The sequence below is a fragment of the Diorhabda carinulata genome, chromosome 10 (genome assembly GCF_026250575.1).
Source record: "Diorhabda carinulata isolate Delta chromosome 10, icDioCari1.1, whole genome shotgun sequence".
Taxonomy (NCBI): Eukaryota; Metazoa; Arthropoda; class Insecta; order Coleoptera; family Chrysomelidae; genus Diorhabda; species Diorhabda carinulata.
In genome coordinates, this window is record NC_079469.1 from 13798742 (window position 1) to 13814873 (window position 16132).

General features: G+C 29.3%; 2 protein-coding genes across 3 annotated transcripts in view; one reads left to right on the forward strand and one right to left on the reverse strand.

The window, feature by feature from the left end:
- The window catches only part of LOC130898807 (ionotropic receptor 75a-like), a 37558-nt gene extending 24153 nt beyond the window's left edge, over window positions 1-13405 (reverse strand). Inside the window, exon 1 of the mRNA XM_057808343.1 lies at window positions 13393-13405. The gene's annotated coding sequence lies outside the window, so the exon portion shown is untranslated. The remainder of the gene's footprint in view (window positions 1-13392) is intronic.
- On the forward strand, window positions 1712-13392 carry LOC130898804 (uncharacterized). 2 transcript variants are annotated; one of them, XM_057808339.1, is made up of 4 exons: window positions 1712-1868; window positions 7066-7198; window positions 8462-8983; window positions 9045-13392. In XM_057808339.1, the coding sequence occupies exons 2-4, from the start codon at window positions 7077-7079 to the stop codon at window positions 9310-9312; spliced, it is 912 nt and encodes a 303-aa protein (XP_057664322.1). In that variant the 5' UTR covers window positions 1712-1868; window positions 7066-7076; the 3' UTR covers window positions 9313-13392. The 2 variants fall into 2 exon arrangements, with proteins under 2 accessions (XP_057664322.1, XP_057664323.1); XM_057808340.1 differs by lacking the exon at window positions 1712-1868 and adding an exon at window positions 5883-5978.
- Window positions 13406-16132: the final 2727 nt, after the last annotated feature.

Genomic DNA, 16132 nt, shown 5'->3' on the forward strand with positions numbered 1-16132 from the left:
CTGCGAGACTTTAAGATCAAAATTTGAGTCTAGTATCTGAGCGTCTTACGATACTAACAGTTTCTGAGCGCCCAATGGCACTTTAAGGTCAAAATTCGAGTATAGTTTCTGAGCGCTTTACGAAACTTACGATTTCTGAGATTCTAATGAAACTTCCGGGACTTTAAAGTAACAGTTTGAATCTAGTATCTGAGCGTCTTACGATACTAACAGTTACTGAGCTCCCAATGGCACTTTAAGGACAAAATTCGAGTCTTTTTTCTGATCCTCTTACGATTTCTGAGCTTCCAATGGCACTTCACATACGTTAATATCATGATTCGAGTCTATTTTCTGAGTTTTTAACTAGAATAATCGTTTCTGAGCTTACAATGACTCTGCCGAGGTCAAAATTTGACTCTAATATATGAGTTTTTAACTAGAATGACCGTTTCTGAGCTCCCCATGACTCTTGAGAGACTTTAAGATCATAATTCGACTCTAATATCTGAGTTTTTTATAAGAATGACCGTTACTGAGCTCCCAATGACTCTTGAGAGACTTTAAGATCATAATTCGACTCTAATATCTGAGTTTTTTATAAGAATGGCCGTTTCTGAGCTCCCCATGACTCTTGAGAGACTTTAAGATCATAATTCGACTCTAATATCTGAGTTTTTCATAAGAATGACCGTTACTGAGCTCCCAATGACTCTTGAGAGACTTTAAGATCATAATTCGACTCTAATATCTGAGTTTTTTATAAGAATGGCCGTTTCTGAGCTCCCCATGACTCTTGAGAGACTTTAAGATCATAATTCGACTCTAATATCTGAGTTTTTCATAAGAATGACCGTTTCTGAGCTCCCCATGACTCTTGAGAGACTTTAAGATCATAATTCGACTTTAATATCTGAGTTTTTCATAAGAATGACCGTTACTGAGCTCCCCATGACTCTTGAGAGACTTTAAGATCATAATTCGACTCTAATATCTGAGTTTTTCATAAGAATGACCGTTACTGAGCTCCCCATGACTCTTGAGAGACTTTAAGATCATAATTCGACTCTAATATCTGAGTTTTTCATAAGAATGACCGTTACTGAGCTCCCCATGACTCTTGAGAGACTTTAAGATCATAATTCGACTCTAATATCTGAGTTTTTCATAAGAATGACCGTTACTGAGCTCCCCATGACTCTTGAGAGACTTTAAGATCATAATTCGACTCTAATATCTTAGTTTTTAACTAGAATGACCGTAATAGTTTCAAAATATGTACAATTACATTAAATTTGATTCACCCTGTATATATTATAGTGAATAAACTGGATTTATGTGGAAATTTATTTGTTTTTGAAGTCGGTTCATTATATACGGGGGGTATGGGAGAAATTATCGTTTTGTTATACAGAACGTCCATTTAATAGGAGATTTGAACTCGTATCTCCTGGAAATTCATTTGATTCTTTCTAGTTTATCATATACAGGGGGTCTAGAAGAAATAGACGTTATATTTATACGAGGGAAGAAATGTATCGATTCTTTTTAGTTCGAAAACTTATCGAGCAAGCCTCGTATATTTTTTTTCGTAGAAAACAAAGTTCGTAGTAGCGATATCGATCGGAAAAATGACCTAACGTAAAGTAATCTGACGGTTTTAAGGGAAAACTGTCCTGCTGCTAGAAAATTTATATTTACCAGGTTCGCTTTAGATCGCGGAGTTTGCGTCGTCGAGGACGTTTCGCGTCGACGCGCGTACTGGGACCTTCCGGAATTGAGTTTAGTCGGGCTTCGGGATGGGTCAGTTAACCTGGTAAACAGAGCTGGTGATTTTTATATTTGTTTATTTTTGGTGTGTTCGTTTCCAGGATCTTTTAAATCGAAAGGTGAGTTGTTTTTACGAAGAAAAATTCGTCTGAATGTCATTCGGATCCCGGTAAATATAGAATCGATTTTGTTGATCAATCAATTGTTTGTTGGAGGGTTGTTTTTTAAATTAAAATTATTGGGAACGAGCTTTTTATATAGGGAATGTATTTAATTCAACCGATTTTTTTAATTGGAGAACGTCAAAATGTTATAATAGAAAAATTTTTCGTAATAAATAGGAAAAAACGTCGAATTATTTGCGTTAGTCAAACGTATCACCCTGTATAATATATTCTATTGATTGCTTTTCAATTATAAAGCTTCTTAAAACACGAAAAAAATCTTTTTCCACTTTATTTTAATATATAATTTATATATAATCGAATATATAACTTTTCGTATCCACCCCGTATATATTGTTATATATTTACTACTATTAACATAATGCAACTGGAGTTTTTCTTAATATTAAATTACGTAGTGGTCAAAAATATGAAGAAATCCATTTTGTTTTCTTTGTTTTTGCACTAACCTCGTATTATAGTTTATAGTAAAAGCACTAATAACATATTTCAAGTGATTTTTTCTTAATATTAAGTTACTTAGTGGTCAAAAAGATGAAGAAATTAATTTTTTTTGATTGTTTTAATAATATTAATAAAAAAGCGAACTTTTTGCACTAACCTCGTATCATAGATTAAAGTAAAAGCACTAATAACATATTTCAAGTGATTTTTTCTTAATATTAAGTTACTTAGTGGTCAAAAAGATGTAGAAATGAATTTTTTTTGTTTGTTTTAATATTATTAATAAAAAAGCGAACTTTTTGCACTAACCTCGTATGATAGATTATAGTAAAAGCACTAATAACATATTTCAAGTGATTTTTTCTTAATATTAAGTTACTTAGTGGTCAAAAAGATGAAGAAATTAATTTTTTTTATTGTTTTAATAATATTAATAAAAAAGCGAACTTTTTGCACTAACCTCGTATCATAGATTAAAGTAAAAGCACTAATAACATATTTCAAGTGATTTTTTCTTAATATTAAGTTACTTAGTGGTCAAAAAGATGTAGAAATGAATTTTTTTTGTTTGTTTTAATATTATTAATAAAAAAGCGAACTTTTTGCACTAACCTCGTATCATAGATTAAAGTAAAAGCACTAATAACATATTTCAAGTGATTTTTTCTTAATATTAAGTTACTTAGTGGTCAAAAAGATGTAGAAATGAATTTTTTTTGTTTGTTTTAATATTATTAATAAAAAAGCGAACTTTTTGCACTAACCTCGTATGATAGATTATAGTAAAAGCACTAATAACATATTTCAAGTGATTTTTTCTTAATATTAAGTTACTTAGTGGTCAAAAAGATGAAGAAATTAATTTTTTTTATTGTTTTAATATTATTAATAAAAAAGCGAACTTTTTGCACTAACCTCGTATGATAGATTATAGTAAAAGCACTAATAACATATTTCAAGTGATTTTTTCTTAATATTAAGTTACTTAGTGGTCAAAAAGATGAAGAAATTAATTTTTTTTATTGTTTTAATATTATTAATAAAAAAGCGAACTTTTTGCACTAACCTCGTATGATAGATTATAGTAAAAGCACTAATAACATATTTCAAGTGATTTTTTCTTAATATTAAGTTACTTAGTGGTCAAAAAGATGAAGAAATCCTCTTTTTTTCTTTGTGTTAATAACATTAATAAAAAAGCGAACTTTTTGCACTAACCTCGTATGATATATTGTAGTAAAAGTATTGATAACATATTGCGAGCGATTTTTTCTCAATACTCAGTTACGTAGTGTTCAAAAATATGAAAAAATCCTTTTTCTTTTCTTTGTTTTAATATCACAAATAAATAAGACAACTTTTTGTACTAACCTCGTATTATATTTTATAATAATACCACTATTAACAGATTGCGATTGATTTTTATTAAATTTTAGTTTCGAAATAGTGTTTTTAATATAAAATTGTTTATATTTCTTAAAATTTTGAATTCTTTAATGGATTTTTTAGATTTCGGTCCGCTTGAACTCGAAAAAATGTACACGAAGCTATAAAAAGCGGCAACATTGTTTACATATCGAATATTTTCACTGGAACAACAACTAAAATTAGTCGTGATCCGCATACCTTTCGAATATTTCACGATCTAGTTCATCCCGAAGTGGGGACTTGCATGAAGCGATGCGATAGTTTCAAATTCGAAAAAAAAATTTTGATTGTTTATTCTCGGTTTAAAAAAATTGTTCCTGGTTCAAAAGCACGTGATTTTTTTGTATGCTTTATATAAATATATCAGAAATCATAGATTCTTTCGTAATATACAAGGGGGATACCATTTTTTGTAAACAAAATCTTTGTTTTAAAAAATTCAATTTTTAGAAAGGTGTCCAACCGTTAAAAAATGTTTCCGACTAAATAATAACCAATTTTTCTGTATGTTCTTCAAAAAGAGATCGAAAATAACAAATTCTCTCGAAATATACAAGGTGGATACCATTTTTTGTAAACAAAGTCTTTGTTTTCAGAAAATTTGATTTTTAGAAATATGCCCAATCGTTAAAAATTGTTTCAGACCCAAAAATTGCCGAAATTTTCTGTATATTCGTTAAAAGGGATCAGAAATAAGAGATTAGTTCAAAATATACAAGGGAGATACCATTTTTTGTAAACAAAATCTTTATTTATAGCAAAAATTCGATTCTTAGAAACGTGCCCAATCGTTGAAAATTGTTTTAGACCCAAAAACTGCCCAAATTTTCTGTATTTTCGTTAAAGAGGGATTAGAGATAACAGATTCGTTCAAAATATACAAGGGTGGCACCATTTTTTGTAAACAAAATCTTTGTTTTCAGGAAATTTGATTTTTAGAAATGTATCCAACCGTTAAAAATTGTTTCAGACCAAAAAATGCCCAATTTTTCTGTATTTTCTTCAAAAAGAGATCGTAAATAACAAATTCTTTCAAAATATACAAGGTGGATACCATTTTTTGTAAACAAAATCGTTGTTTTCAGAAAATTTGATTTTTAGAAATATGCCCAATCGTTGAAAATTGTTTTAGACCAAAAAATGCCCAATTTTTCTGTATTTTCGTTAAAGAGGGATTAGAGATAACAGATTCGTCAAAATATACAAGGGTGACACCATTTTTTGTAATAAAAATATTCGTTTTCAGAAAATTCGATTTTAAAATAATAGTTAAAAATTGTTTCAGTTCATAAAACGTTTTTATTCACTACATTTACTTCAAAAAAGAAGAGAAAAAACAGAATCGATCCTAGTATACAGGGGTGAAACCATATTTTATTGGAAATATTTAATTTTTGAGTTTTTGGAACAGTAGATCTGTTACCTGTCAAAATACGACAATTTTTAGGTTAGAAACCTCATTATTTTCATTCTATTATTCAATTTAAAGAAAAAAAGAATTCAATCATAGTAAAATGGCAACCGTTTTTGTCGCAATCAGCACGACTTAATTTTTAGTCTCCATTTTCGAAAAAATTAAAATTTTTAGCACTTAGTCATCAACACCGTCCGCTTGCGAGTGAAAATTTTTTTATCTATTCGCCTTATTCATTAAGTCCAATTAGCAAATTAAAACCCAGTCGCTAATCCAACCGCAAATATTTACGCATTTTTTTTTTTTTTGGTAACGATAAAACAGATCCATCCTTAGTTTTAATTACCCACACTTTATTTTTAATTACTTTCGAACTAATTACTTTTGTTTACTATACCTTTGGCGGTTATCGCTGTTTATATACAACACAATTACGAGGGGCGAACGAAATATTGGACAGATACAGCATTAAACGCGATTCGGACGCAGCAGCATTTAGAATTTTGATAACAAATATCGATTTTATACATTTATTTCGTGTTATCTAGTATTGGTTTGATAAAATTCGTTAGTACGTTAGTGGTTTTGGGTAAATATTGATAAAATAGGTTAATTATTACTGATAATATTTACTTAAACGTGTTTATTAGGTACGTAAGCCACTACTGTGTAATAAAATGGATGTTTTCTTTTTTAAAAACTTGTTTGAATGTGATATGTGACAATTAGAAGTGATAATAATGGAGTGTGGTATGTTGGTGAGTTCACTCTGTATATTAATTTTGAAAATTGCGTGATTTCAATGTGTTTTTTGTTGTACTATTCAACGAAATGTGAAATTATAGAGAAAGTTCGAAAATTTTCGGAATTGATGATTTTTGTTACCCTCGTATAAGTTTATAGGTCCGTGAATTTATCATTCTAGTAATTGTTCTATGGAATTTCATCAATTAACCGACCAAAAAATGAAAAGAAGTAGAAAGTCGTAAGATTTTTGAATAGATATTTATCATTTTTTCTATCCCTCGTATAATTTTTTGTTACTTTTCCATGTAACCTAAAAATACTTCATTTTATTTATAATTCTGTCATTTTATATATATAATGATAAAAAAAAAGCAATAGAAAAACTGAAGAGAAAATTTGAACATTCTTTACATCGAGAAATTACATTTTTTCTGACCCTCGTATGGTTTTTTTGGAGTTTTTTTCCATGGAACCTAAAATACTTCATTTTATACATAATTCTGACAGTTTTGATTCATATCGGTAAAGAAACAGGAATAGAAAAACTGAAGAGAAAATTTGAACATTCTTTACATCGAGAAATTACATTTTTTCTGACCCTCGTATGGTTTTTTTTGGAGTTTTTTTCATGGAACCCAAAATACTTCATTTTATACATAATTCTGACAGTTTTGATTCATATCGGTAAAGAAATAGCAATAGAAAAACTGAAAAGAAAATTTGAACATTCTTTACATCGAAAAATTACATTTTTTCTGACCCTCGTATGGTTTTTTTGGAGTTTTTTTCCATGGAACCTAAAATTCTTCATTTATTACATAATTCTATCATTATATATCTATATTGATAGAAAAAAAGCAATAGAAAAGATAAAAATTAAATTTGAATAATCTTTATATCGAGAATTTATATTTTTTCTGACCCTCGTATAATTTTTTTGGCAGTTTTTTTCGAATGGAATCTGAAAATACATCATTTTATGAACCTAATACAAAAATTCGTATCCTCATTAATATTTTCGTAACATTCCTTCAATAAACGAAGAGGAAATCGATATTTTGATAAATAACCCAAAGATATGAAAATTTATGTTTCCAGATTACCATAAAATGGTACTGAAAGTAGATGACGAACCTTGCGAAGAAACAAAACCTATATTAGACTCGACAGCATCCAGCGAAATAGACGACACCGAAAATAAACTACAGGAAGCTTACAGAAACATAGCTGGGTTCGTATTCTACATTTTATTAATGTTTGTAATCAATTATTTCGTATTAAAACATATCTGGGTTCGTATTCTACATTCTATTAATGTTTGTAATCAATTATTTCGTATTAAAACATATCTGGGTTCGTATTCTACATTCTATTAATGTTTGTAATCAATTATTTCGTATTAAAACATATCTGGGTTCGTCTTCTACATTCTATTAATGTTTGTAATCAATTATTTCGTATTAAAACATATATGGGTTCGTCTTCTACATTCTATTAATGTTTGTAATCAATTATTTCGTATTAAAACATATATGGGTTCGTCTTCTACATTCTATTAATGTTTGTAATCAATTATTTCGTATTAAAACATATCTGGGTTCGTATTCTACATTCTATTAATGTTTGTAATCAATTATTTCATATTAAAACATATCTGGGTTCGTATTCTACATTCTTTTAATGTTTGTAATCAATTATTTCGTATTAAAACATATCTGGGTTCGTATTCTACATTGTAATAATGTTTGTAATCAATTATTTCGTATTAAAACATATCTGGGTTCGTTTTATACATTCTATTAATGTTTGTAATCAATTATTTCGTATTAAAACATATCTGGGTTCGTTTTATACATTCTATTAATGTTTGTAATCAATTATTTCGTATTAAAACATATCTGGGTTCGTTTTATACATTCTATTAATGTTTGTAATCAATTATTTCGTATTAAAACATATCTGGGTTCGTATTCTACATTCTATTAATGTTTGTAATCAATTATTTCGTATTAAAACATATCTGGGTTCGTATTCTACATTCTATTAATGTTTGTAATCAATTATTTCATATTAAAACATATCTGGGTTCGTATTCTACATTCTTTTAATGTTTGTAATCAATTATTTCGTATTAAAACATATCTGGGTTCGTATTCTACATTGTAATAATGTTTGTAATCAATTATTTCGTATTAAAACATATCTGGGTTCGTTTTATACATTCTATTAATGTTTGTAATCAATTATTTCGTATTAAAACATATCTGGGTTCGTTTTATACATTCTATTAATGTTTGTAATCAATTATTTCGTATTAAAACATATCTGGGTTCGTATTCTACATTCTATTAATGTTTGTAATCAATTATTTCGTATTAAAACAAATCTGGGTTCGTCTTCTACATTCTATTAATGTTTTTATCGTATGATAACATAGCTGGGCTCGTCTTCTACATTCTATTTTTATTAATAACTATTTTTTTTTATATTTTAGCTCGATGAAAGCTGATCCATTGTCGATAGACAAACCCATAATAGCCCTAGACTTATTTTCAACGGCAGTAAAAGTCCAAAACGTACCGTTAGCCAAACAATGTATCGAAAACCTCAACAAACATCTAGATAAAACCAACGTACTGCTAATTCTACATCATTTATCGAAATGCAAGAAGTTCGAAACGTCGTACGACATGGAACCATCGGCCCCGCCTCTATTAGAAGAAGAATACGAAGGCAGCCACGACTGGGTACAAGATCTCATCGATAATTTGAGAAACAACTGCCTTCTAGAGATAGACAGAAACGCCGATTTCATACTTAGACAAAAGGAGATGCTAGATTTGACTTACGTCGACATTTTGGCCATAACCACGAGAGATACCCTTCAAGTTTCGTCGGAAATTTTGGTTTACAGCGTCGTGATGAGGTGGTGCATCGAAGAATGTAAAAGAAGAACGTTAGAAATCCAAAAAATTAATATAACGGCCGTTTTAAGGGATCTCGCGTACGCCCCTAGGTGAGTTTTGATTTTTTTCGTCGCGTTCTAGGTTTTTTCGATGCGATTTTTTGCTTTCCAGATACGGTCTCATGACGAAAAAAGAGTTTCTGTGCCGTACGGTAGATGGCGTCAAAGGTCCCGATCGCAGCGGGATACTGAACGAAGTCGAAACCGAAAGAATTTTGGATTACATCAAAAGAAAAGGGAAGAATCGATCGGGGGACGAATTGCCGCACAAAGGCAGCCAGCCGAGGATTGTCGGTTCGAAATCGGAAACGAACAGGGAAAGTAGATGCGATAAATTTATCATAAATTTTTTTACTTGTTGGACTGCGGTTTTCGATTGAAAATCGATTGTTCGCATCGATTATTCCGTCTAAATAAGTTACTTTCCAATTATCTCGTATATTCATATCATTATCTTTCATTTACGGAATTCGTTGATTGTTTTTGGAGGAATTGATGAATTGGGTACGGAGAACAATGCCAGTCGGGTTATATAGCTCGGAGTGAGATTGTTTTTTACTCGTAAGAAGTTTTTTTATCGTTTAGACCGGAAATTACTTGTTATTAACGAAATTATGATAGAAAAAAATGTTTTATTACAATGCCAGTCGGGTTATATAGCTCGGAGTGAGATTGTTTTTTACTCGTAAGAAGTTTTTTTATCGTTTAGACCGGAAATTACTTGTTATTAACGAAATTATGATAGAAAAAAATGTTTTATTACAATGCCAGTCGGGTTATATAGCTCGAAGTGAGATTGTTTTTACTCGTAAGAAGTTTTTTTATCGTTTAGACCGGAAACTAGCTTGTTCTCATCGTTTAAACCGGAAATTACTTGTTATTTAAGAAATTATGGTATTTTAGAACAATGTCAGTCGAGTTATATAGGTCGAGGTGAAGTTGTTTTCCGATTAGGCAGAAGATTTTTCCGTTTTCTCATCCTTTAGACTCAAAATCGGCGTATTATTAACAAAATTATGACAAAAAAATGTTTTATTACTATGCCAGTCGAGTTATATAGCTCGGAGTGAGATTGTTTTTTACTCGTAAGAAGTTTTTTCATCGTTTAGACCGGAAACTAGCTTGTTCTCGTCGTTTAAACCGGAAATTACTTGTTATTAACGAAATTATGATAGAAAAAATGTTTTATTACAATGTGAGTCGAGATATATAGATCGAGGTGAGATTGTTTTTCGATTAGGCAGAAGATTTTTCCGTTTTCTCATCCTTTAGACTCAGAATTGGTGTATTATTGACAAAATTATGATGAAAAAATGTTTTACTACAATGCCTGTCGGATTATACAGCTCAGAATGAGATTGTTTTTTACTCGTAAGTTTTTTTATCTTTAAGACCGGAAACTAGCTTGTTCTCATCGTTTAAACCGGGTATTACTTGTTATTAACGAAATTATGATAGAAAAAATGTTTTATTACAATGTGAGTCGAGATATATAGATCGAGGTGAGATTGTTTTTCGATTAGGCAGAAGATTTTTCCGTTTTCTCATCCTTTAGACTCAAAATCGGCGTATTATTAACAAAATTATGACAAAAAAATGTTTTATTACTATGCCAGTCGAGTTATATAGCTCGGAGTGAGATTGTTTTTTACTCGTAAAAAGTTTTTTCATCGTTTAGACCGGAAACTAGCTTGTTCTCGTCGTTTAAACCGGAAATTACTTGTTATTAACGAAATTATGATAGAAAAAATGTTTTATTACAATGTGAGTCGAGATATATAGATCGAGGTGAGATTGTTTTTCGATTAGGCAGAAGATTTTTCCGTTTTCTCATCCTTTAGACTCAGAATTGGTGTATTATTGACAAAATTATGATGAAAAAATGTTTTACTACAATGCCTGTCGGGTTATACAGCTCGGAATGAGATTGTTTTTTACTCGTAAGTTTTTTTATCTTTTAGACCGGAAACTAGCTTGTTCTCATCGTTTAAACCGGGTATTACTAGTTATTTAAGAAATTCTGGTATTGTAGAACAATGTCAATCGACTTATATAGGTCGAGGTGAAGTTGTTTTCCGATTAGGCAGAAGATTTTTCCGTTTTCTCATCCTTTAGACTCAAAATCGGCGTATTATTGACAAAATTATGACAAACAAATGTTTTATTACAATGCCTGTCGGGTTATATAGCTTGGAGTGAGATTGTTTTTACGCGTAAGAAGTTTTTTTATCGTTTAGACCGGAAACTAGCTTGTTCTCGTCGTTTAAACCGGAAATTACTTGTTATTAACGAAATTATGATAGAAAAAAATGTTTTATTACAATGTGAGTCGAGATATATAGATCGAGGTGAGATTGTTTTTCAATTGGGAAGAAGATTTTGAAGGTTTTTCATCATTTAGACCCAAAACTAACGTTTTATTAACAAAATTATGATAAAAAATTGATATTTTCATTAAAAAAATTTCTTTTTGTGGGCAATATCGGTGTAAATATTAGAAGCACTTTTCCATATTTCTCATATTTAAATGTGTCCAAAATATGACAGTTAACGATATAAATATCCTCTAAAGATAAGGATTTATAACTTCGAAATCTTCCACATTTTGACCACACCTCGTAAAATTGGAACAAAGTTTTTGTCCGCTATATTATGAACACCAAAATGTACTAACTCTAATATATTTCCGATTTTTCGTATCCAAGCTGGAAATATATTAGAGTTAGTACACTTTGGTTTTTAATTTTGCCACAATCCCACTACTAAAACGTTCATAATCCAGCTGGCAAAAGCTTCGTTTTATTAAAAAAAATAAAAATAAATAAAAAGATATTTGTTGACAGATGTGTTCACCTCTTTTAGAAAAAAAAAGAGTCTAAATGTTAGATATAATTATATTTTCATAGGAAAATGAATTTCCATAGGGTTTCCTTATGAATCAAAAAATTTATTTTCATTTTTCACGGTATATACATGGATTTTGCGAAAAAAATTAATTTCCAGTTATTTCGGACAAATTATAAAAACTGGCAACAACGCCAACGAATTTTTTTACAATCTCAACACGATTTGAAAAATAGTTTTCCGAACGCGTCACAATTTGACATATTTTTGAATTTTTTTCTCTAAATTTTTTGAAAATTTCTATCTATTTCCAGTGTTGCCAGTTTTATTATAAATTCGCGAAATATATTAAAATTTTTAAATAAAAAATAACGTGATTTGAACATTTAGATACATATCTATTTTTGGTACAGACCGTAATATTAATTATTCCCCATGTATATACCATATATAATTTCGAAAAACTAAAAGAATTTAAAAAAATAAATCGAATTTATTACGCAACCCTCGTATATTCAATATACATATAATGTTATATCAGATTTCGATTTTATTTGATGATGAAATCATTTTATACGAAACGTATCTCATTTATGTTTTGGTATTACATCTTTCGCAATATCCCCCGTAGAATATTTTAGTGCTAATATTTCTTTTAAATCGATAGAAATTTGAAAAAAGTCGAATTTATAACGATCCCCTCGTATATTTGACATAAATATGTTTATTTTTTTTTTCGTCAATGTATCTTTCGTAATACCCCCGTAGCACATTTTCGTATAAATATTATTAAAAAAAGAATTTGAGAAAAAGAATCAAATTTATAACAATACCCTCGTATATTCAAGTTAGGTGTCAATTAAACTACGTCATATTAGATTTCGATTGATGATGGAATATTTTTATTCGAAACGTATCTCATTTATTCGATGTATAAAATTTTTGAAATCATTCGTTTCGTCATTATTTCTTTCGCAATATCTCCCGTAGCATATTTTCGTAAAAATATTTTCTTTTAAATGGGAAAGAATATAGAAAAAAGTCTTAATTATAACAATACCCTCGTATATTCATGATTTATATTTATATATATTATTTTTTCACCACTATATCTTTCGCGATACCCCTCGTAGCATGAATGACAGTACTCATTACCGCCATTTTGTAGAAAAATACAATTTTCGTAAAAATATTTTTTTAAATCTAAAAATAGAGTTGAATTTATAACAGTACCCTCGTATTTACAAGATACATATTGTTTTATTTTCCACTATATCTTTTATTTATCATAATATATTTCGTAATACCCCTCGTAACTCAATATAATAAATAAATGACAGTTATATCCTCCACTTTCCGTACTTCCGCCATTTTGTATAAAAAATTGAAATTTGATATACCGTGTGAAATAATTCTAGTCGTATTATTGTTAATTATTAAATTATTTAAAAAAATTATTTATTACCCTGTGATTTTATTTAAATTGTTAAAAAAACTTATAAATGTTGATAATAGGATTTTTCTATTGTTGTTAATATATTTAAAAAAAAATTTCTACTAACACACTTTTTTTATTTTAGGCTGTGTTTAAATCAAATAAAATTTAAGAAATTTTACCTGTTGTTTCCTTTGATATCCTGATTCATCTCCCTTACGAATCCTGCAAAATAAAATGACACAATTAATCGTACGACACTCGTAATCTCACAACATTTTAAGTTAAAAGCGAAACAAGAAAAATTCATTCAATTACCAATAATTAATATTTTTCATATTATTGATTCAATTATATATTATCAAAAACCATTTTAATTAATTATTTATTTTAATTAAAATCATGTCTAATTATGCAGACACCATTACAACTACAATAACTATAAACAGTATTGGAATCTTTTTTACCGACGGACGCGTATCGGTAACACAGAAATCTGCATCAACGTTGACGATCGTATGTGTGTAATTAAATATTTGAAATACGGGGGGCGTGGCTAAAGTATTATAGACTCGTGAATTAAAAAATTTATTTTTTAATATATATTCGTAATGTATTATATATACATATATAAATATATATATACAATGGTCACTGGTCAGTAGGGTACGATGAGTCATTTCCTGAGTTGTAAACTACGCATTTAAACAATAAATATTTTTATTTAAAATGATTCACGTTATTTGCAGTATGTATTAAATTAATTAACACAGAACCGAACTGGGATGAATTGATGTTATATAAAAAAATTTGTTTACGTGTGAATTGATATTTTTTATATATAAAATTCGGCGGTAAATTCGAAAAGCATTCAACAAAAGACCATCGGTATAGTCAATTAGATCTTTTCTCAGAATTTAGGTACGAGGCGCCTTCTGGGACATCAAGTGGTCCATAAAAGAAAAACACAAACGGCATAATGGAGTCAAATGGTCGTATTTACAATGACCCTGCGGGGTGGCACTCGAAATTTACAATAGATGTATGGCAGGTATCTTTTTGTGTATGAGTTGGGTCTTTTTTTCCTAAAAATAATGATTTTTTCGACTTGGGGATTTTCGAAAACGGTCCACAATAACAATCGCCGATCGTTTCGAGTTGAAATTAATCTTTTGATTGACGTGAAATTCTTCAAAAAAAATATCATCGTTGAATACCAAATTTTGATAACCCAGGATGTATTTACTAGATTTAAAATCGCAATTAGGCGTTTTCGAGATCGTAGAATCCATTTATCTGAATCTAATATGTCGAAAATTAGTATTTCCGGTTTAATAATCGGTTAGGTTGATTTCCGGTTAGATTTTATTAGCTACATTTACGAATTAAACGAAATATTTTATTTTTGAAGGGATGATTTTGGGAGATTAAGATTGGTTGAAAAAGAAGAAGACCTCTGGTAAGAAAACAGTCGAGAATCATTTACTTCGACTTCTATTAGATTAGTTTTACTTTAGCTTCAATTATAGGTTCGGTTTACTTTAACTTAAGTTAGATTAGATTTACTTTAGCTTCGATTAGATTAGCTTAAATTATATAAGATTCACTTAAGTTACCATTAGGTTAAGTTTACTTCACTTTAGCTTTAATTGGGTTGGGTTGATTCGGTTTGGTTTACTTCAATTAAGTCAAATTAGAGTTATTTTAGGTTCGTTTAGATTAGTTTTACTTTACTAAAGTCAGTTTAGAGTTACTTTAGCTTCGATTATCGTATGTTTACTTTACTTAAGTCAGTTTAGAGTTACTTTAGCTTCGTTTAGATTAGGTTTACTTTACTAAAGTCAGTTTAGAGTTAGTTTAGCTTCGATTAGCTTAGTTTTACTCTACTAAAATCAGTTTAGAGTTACTTTAGCTTCGATTATCGTATGTTTACTTTACTTAAGTCAGTTTAGAGTTACTTTAGCTTCGATTAGATTAGGTTTACTTTACTAAAGTCAGTTTAGAGTTACTTTAGCTTCGATTAGGTTAGTTTTACTCTACTAAAATCAGTTTAGAGTTACTTTAGCTTCGATTATCGTATGTTTACTTTACTTAAGTCAGTTTAGAGTAACTTTAGCTTCGTTTAGATTAGGTTTACTTTACTAAAGTCAGTTTAGAGTTACTTTAGCTTCGATTAGATTAGGTTTACTTTACTAAAGTCAGTTTAGAGTTACTTTAGCTTCGATTAGGTTAGTTTTACTCTACTAAAATCAGTTTAGAGTTACTTTAGCTTCGATTATCGTATGTTTACTTTACTTAAGTCAGTTTAGAGTAACTTTAGCTTCGTTTAGATTAGGTTTACTTTACTAAAGTCAGTTTAGAGTTACTTTAGCTTCGTTTAGATTAGGTTTACTTCACTAAAGTTGTATTAGAGTTATTTTAGCTTACTTTAGCTTCGTTTAGATTAGGTTTACTTTACTAAAGTCAGTATAGAGTTACTTTAGCTTCGATTAGGTTAGTTTTACTCTACTAAAATCAGTTTAGAGTTACTTTAGCTTCGATTATCGTATGTTTACTTTACTTAAGTCAGTTTAGAGTTACTTTAGCTTCGTTTAGATTAGGTTTACTCTACTAAAGTCAGTTTAGAGTTACTTTAGCTTCGTTTAGATTAGGTTAGGTTACTTTAGCTTCATTTAGATTAGTTTTACTTTACTTAAGTTAAGTTAGAGTTACTTTAGCTTCGCTTAGGTTAGGTTTAATCTAGTTTAGTTTAAGTTAGATTCACAACGACCTCAAAAACATCTTATTATGATCCTAAAGCGGGCAGTTATGGGAGTATTTCCTGAAGGAATCTCTACTTAAAGCAAAATATTTTATTTTACGAAATACTTCCCTATGATTGACCCTGTATAATACTTATATAATTTTTTTTTTCAAATTTC

What these genes read in the sequence shown, in the direction of transcription:
- LOC130898804 (XM_057808339.1), top strand. Translation starts at nt 7,077, where the DNA reads ATGGTACTGAAAGTAGATGACGAACCTTGCGAAGAAACAAAACCTATA. An exon ending in GCTTACAGAAACATAGCTGG is followed by an intron (nt 7,199 to 8,461) that starts GTTCGTATTCTA and finishes TTTATATTTTAG; the next exon opens with CTCGATGAAAGCTGATCCAT. An exon ending in GATCTCGCGTACGCCCCTAG is followed by an intron (nt 8,984 to 9,044) that starts GTGAGTTTTGAT and finishes TTTGCTTTCCAG; the next exon opens with ATACGGTCTCATGACGAAAA.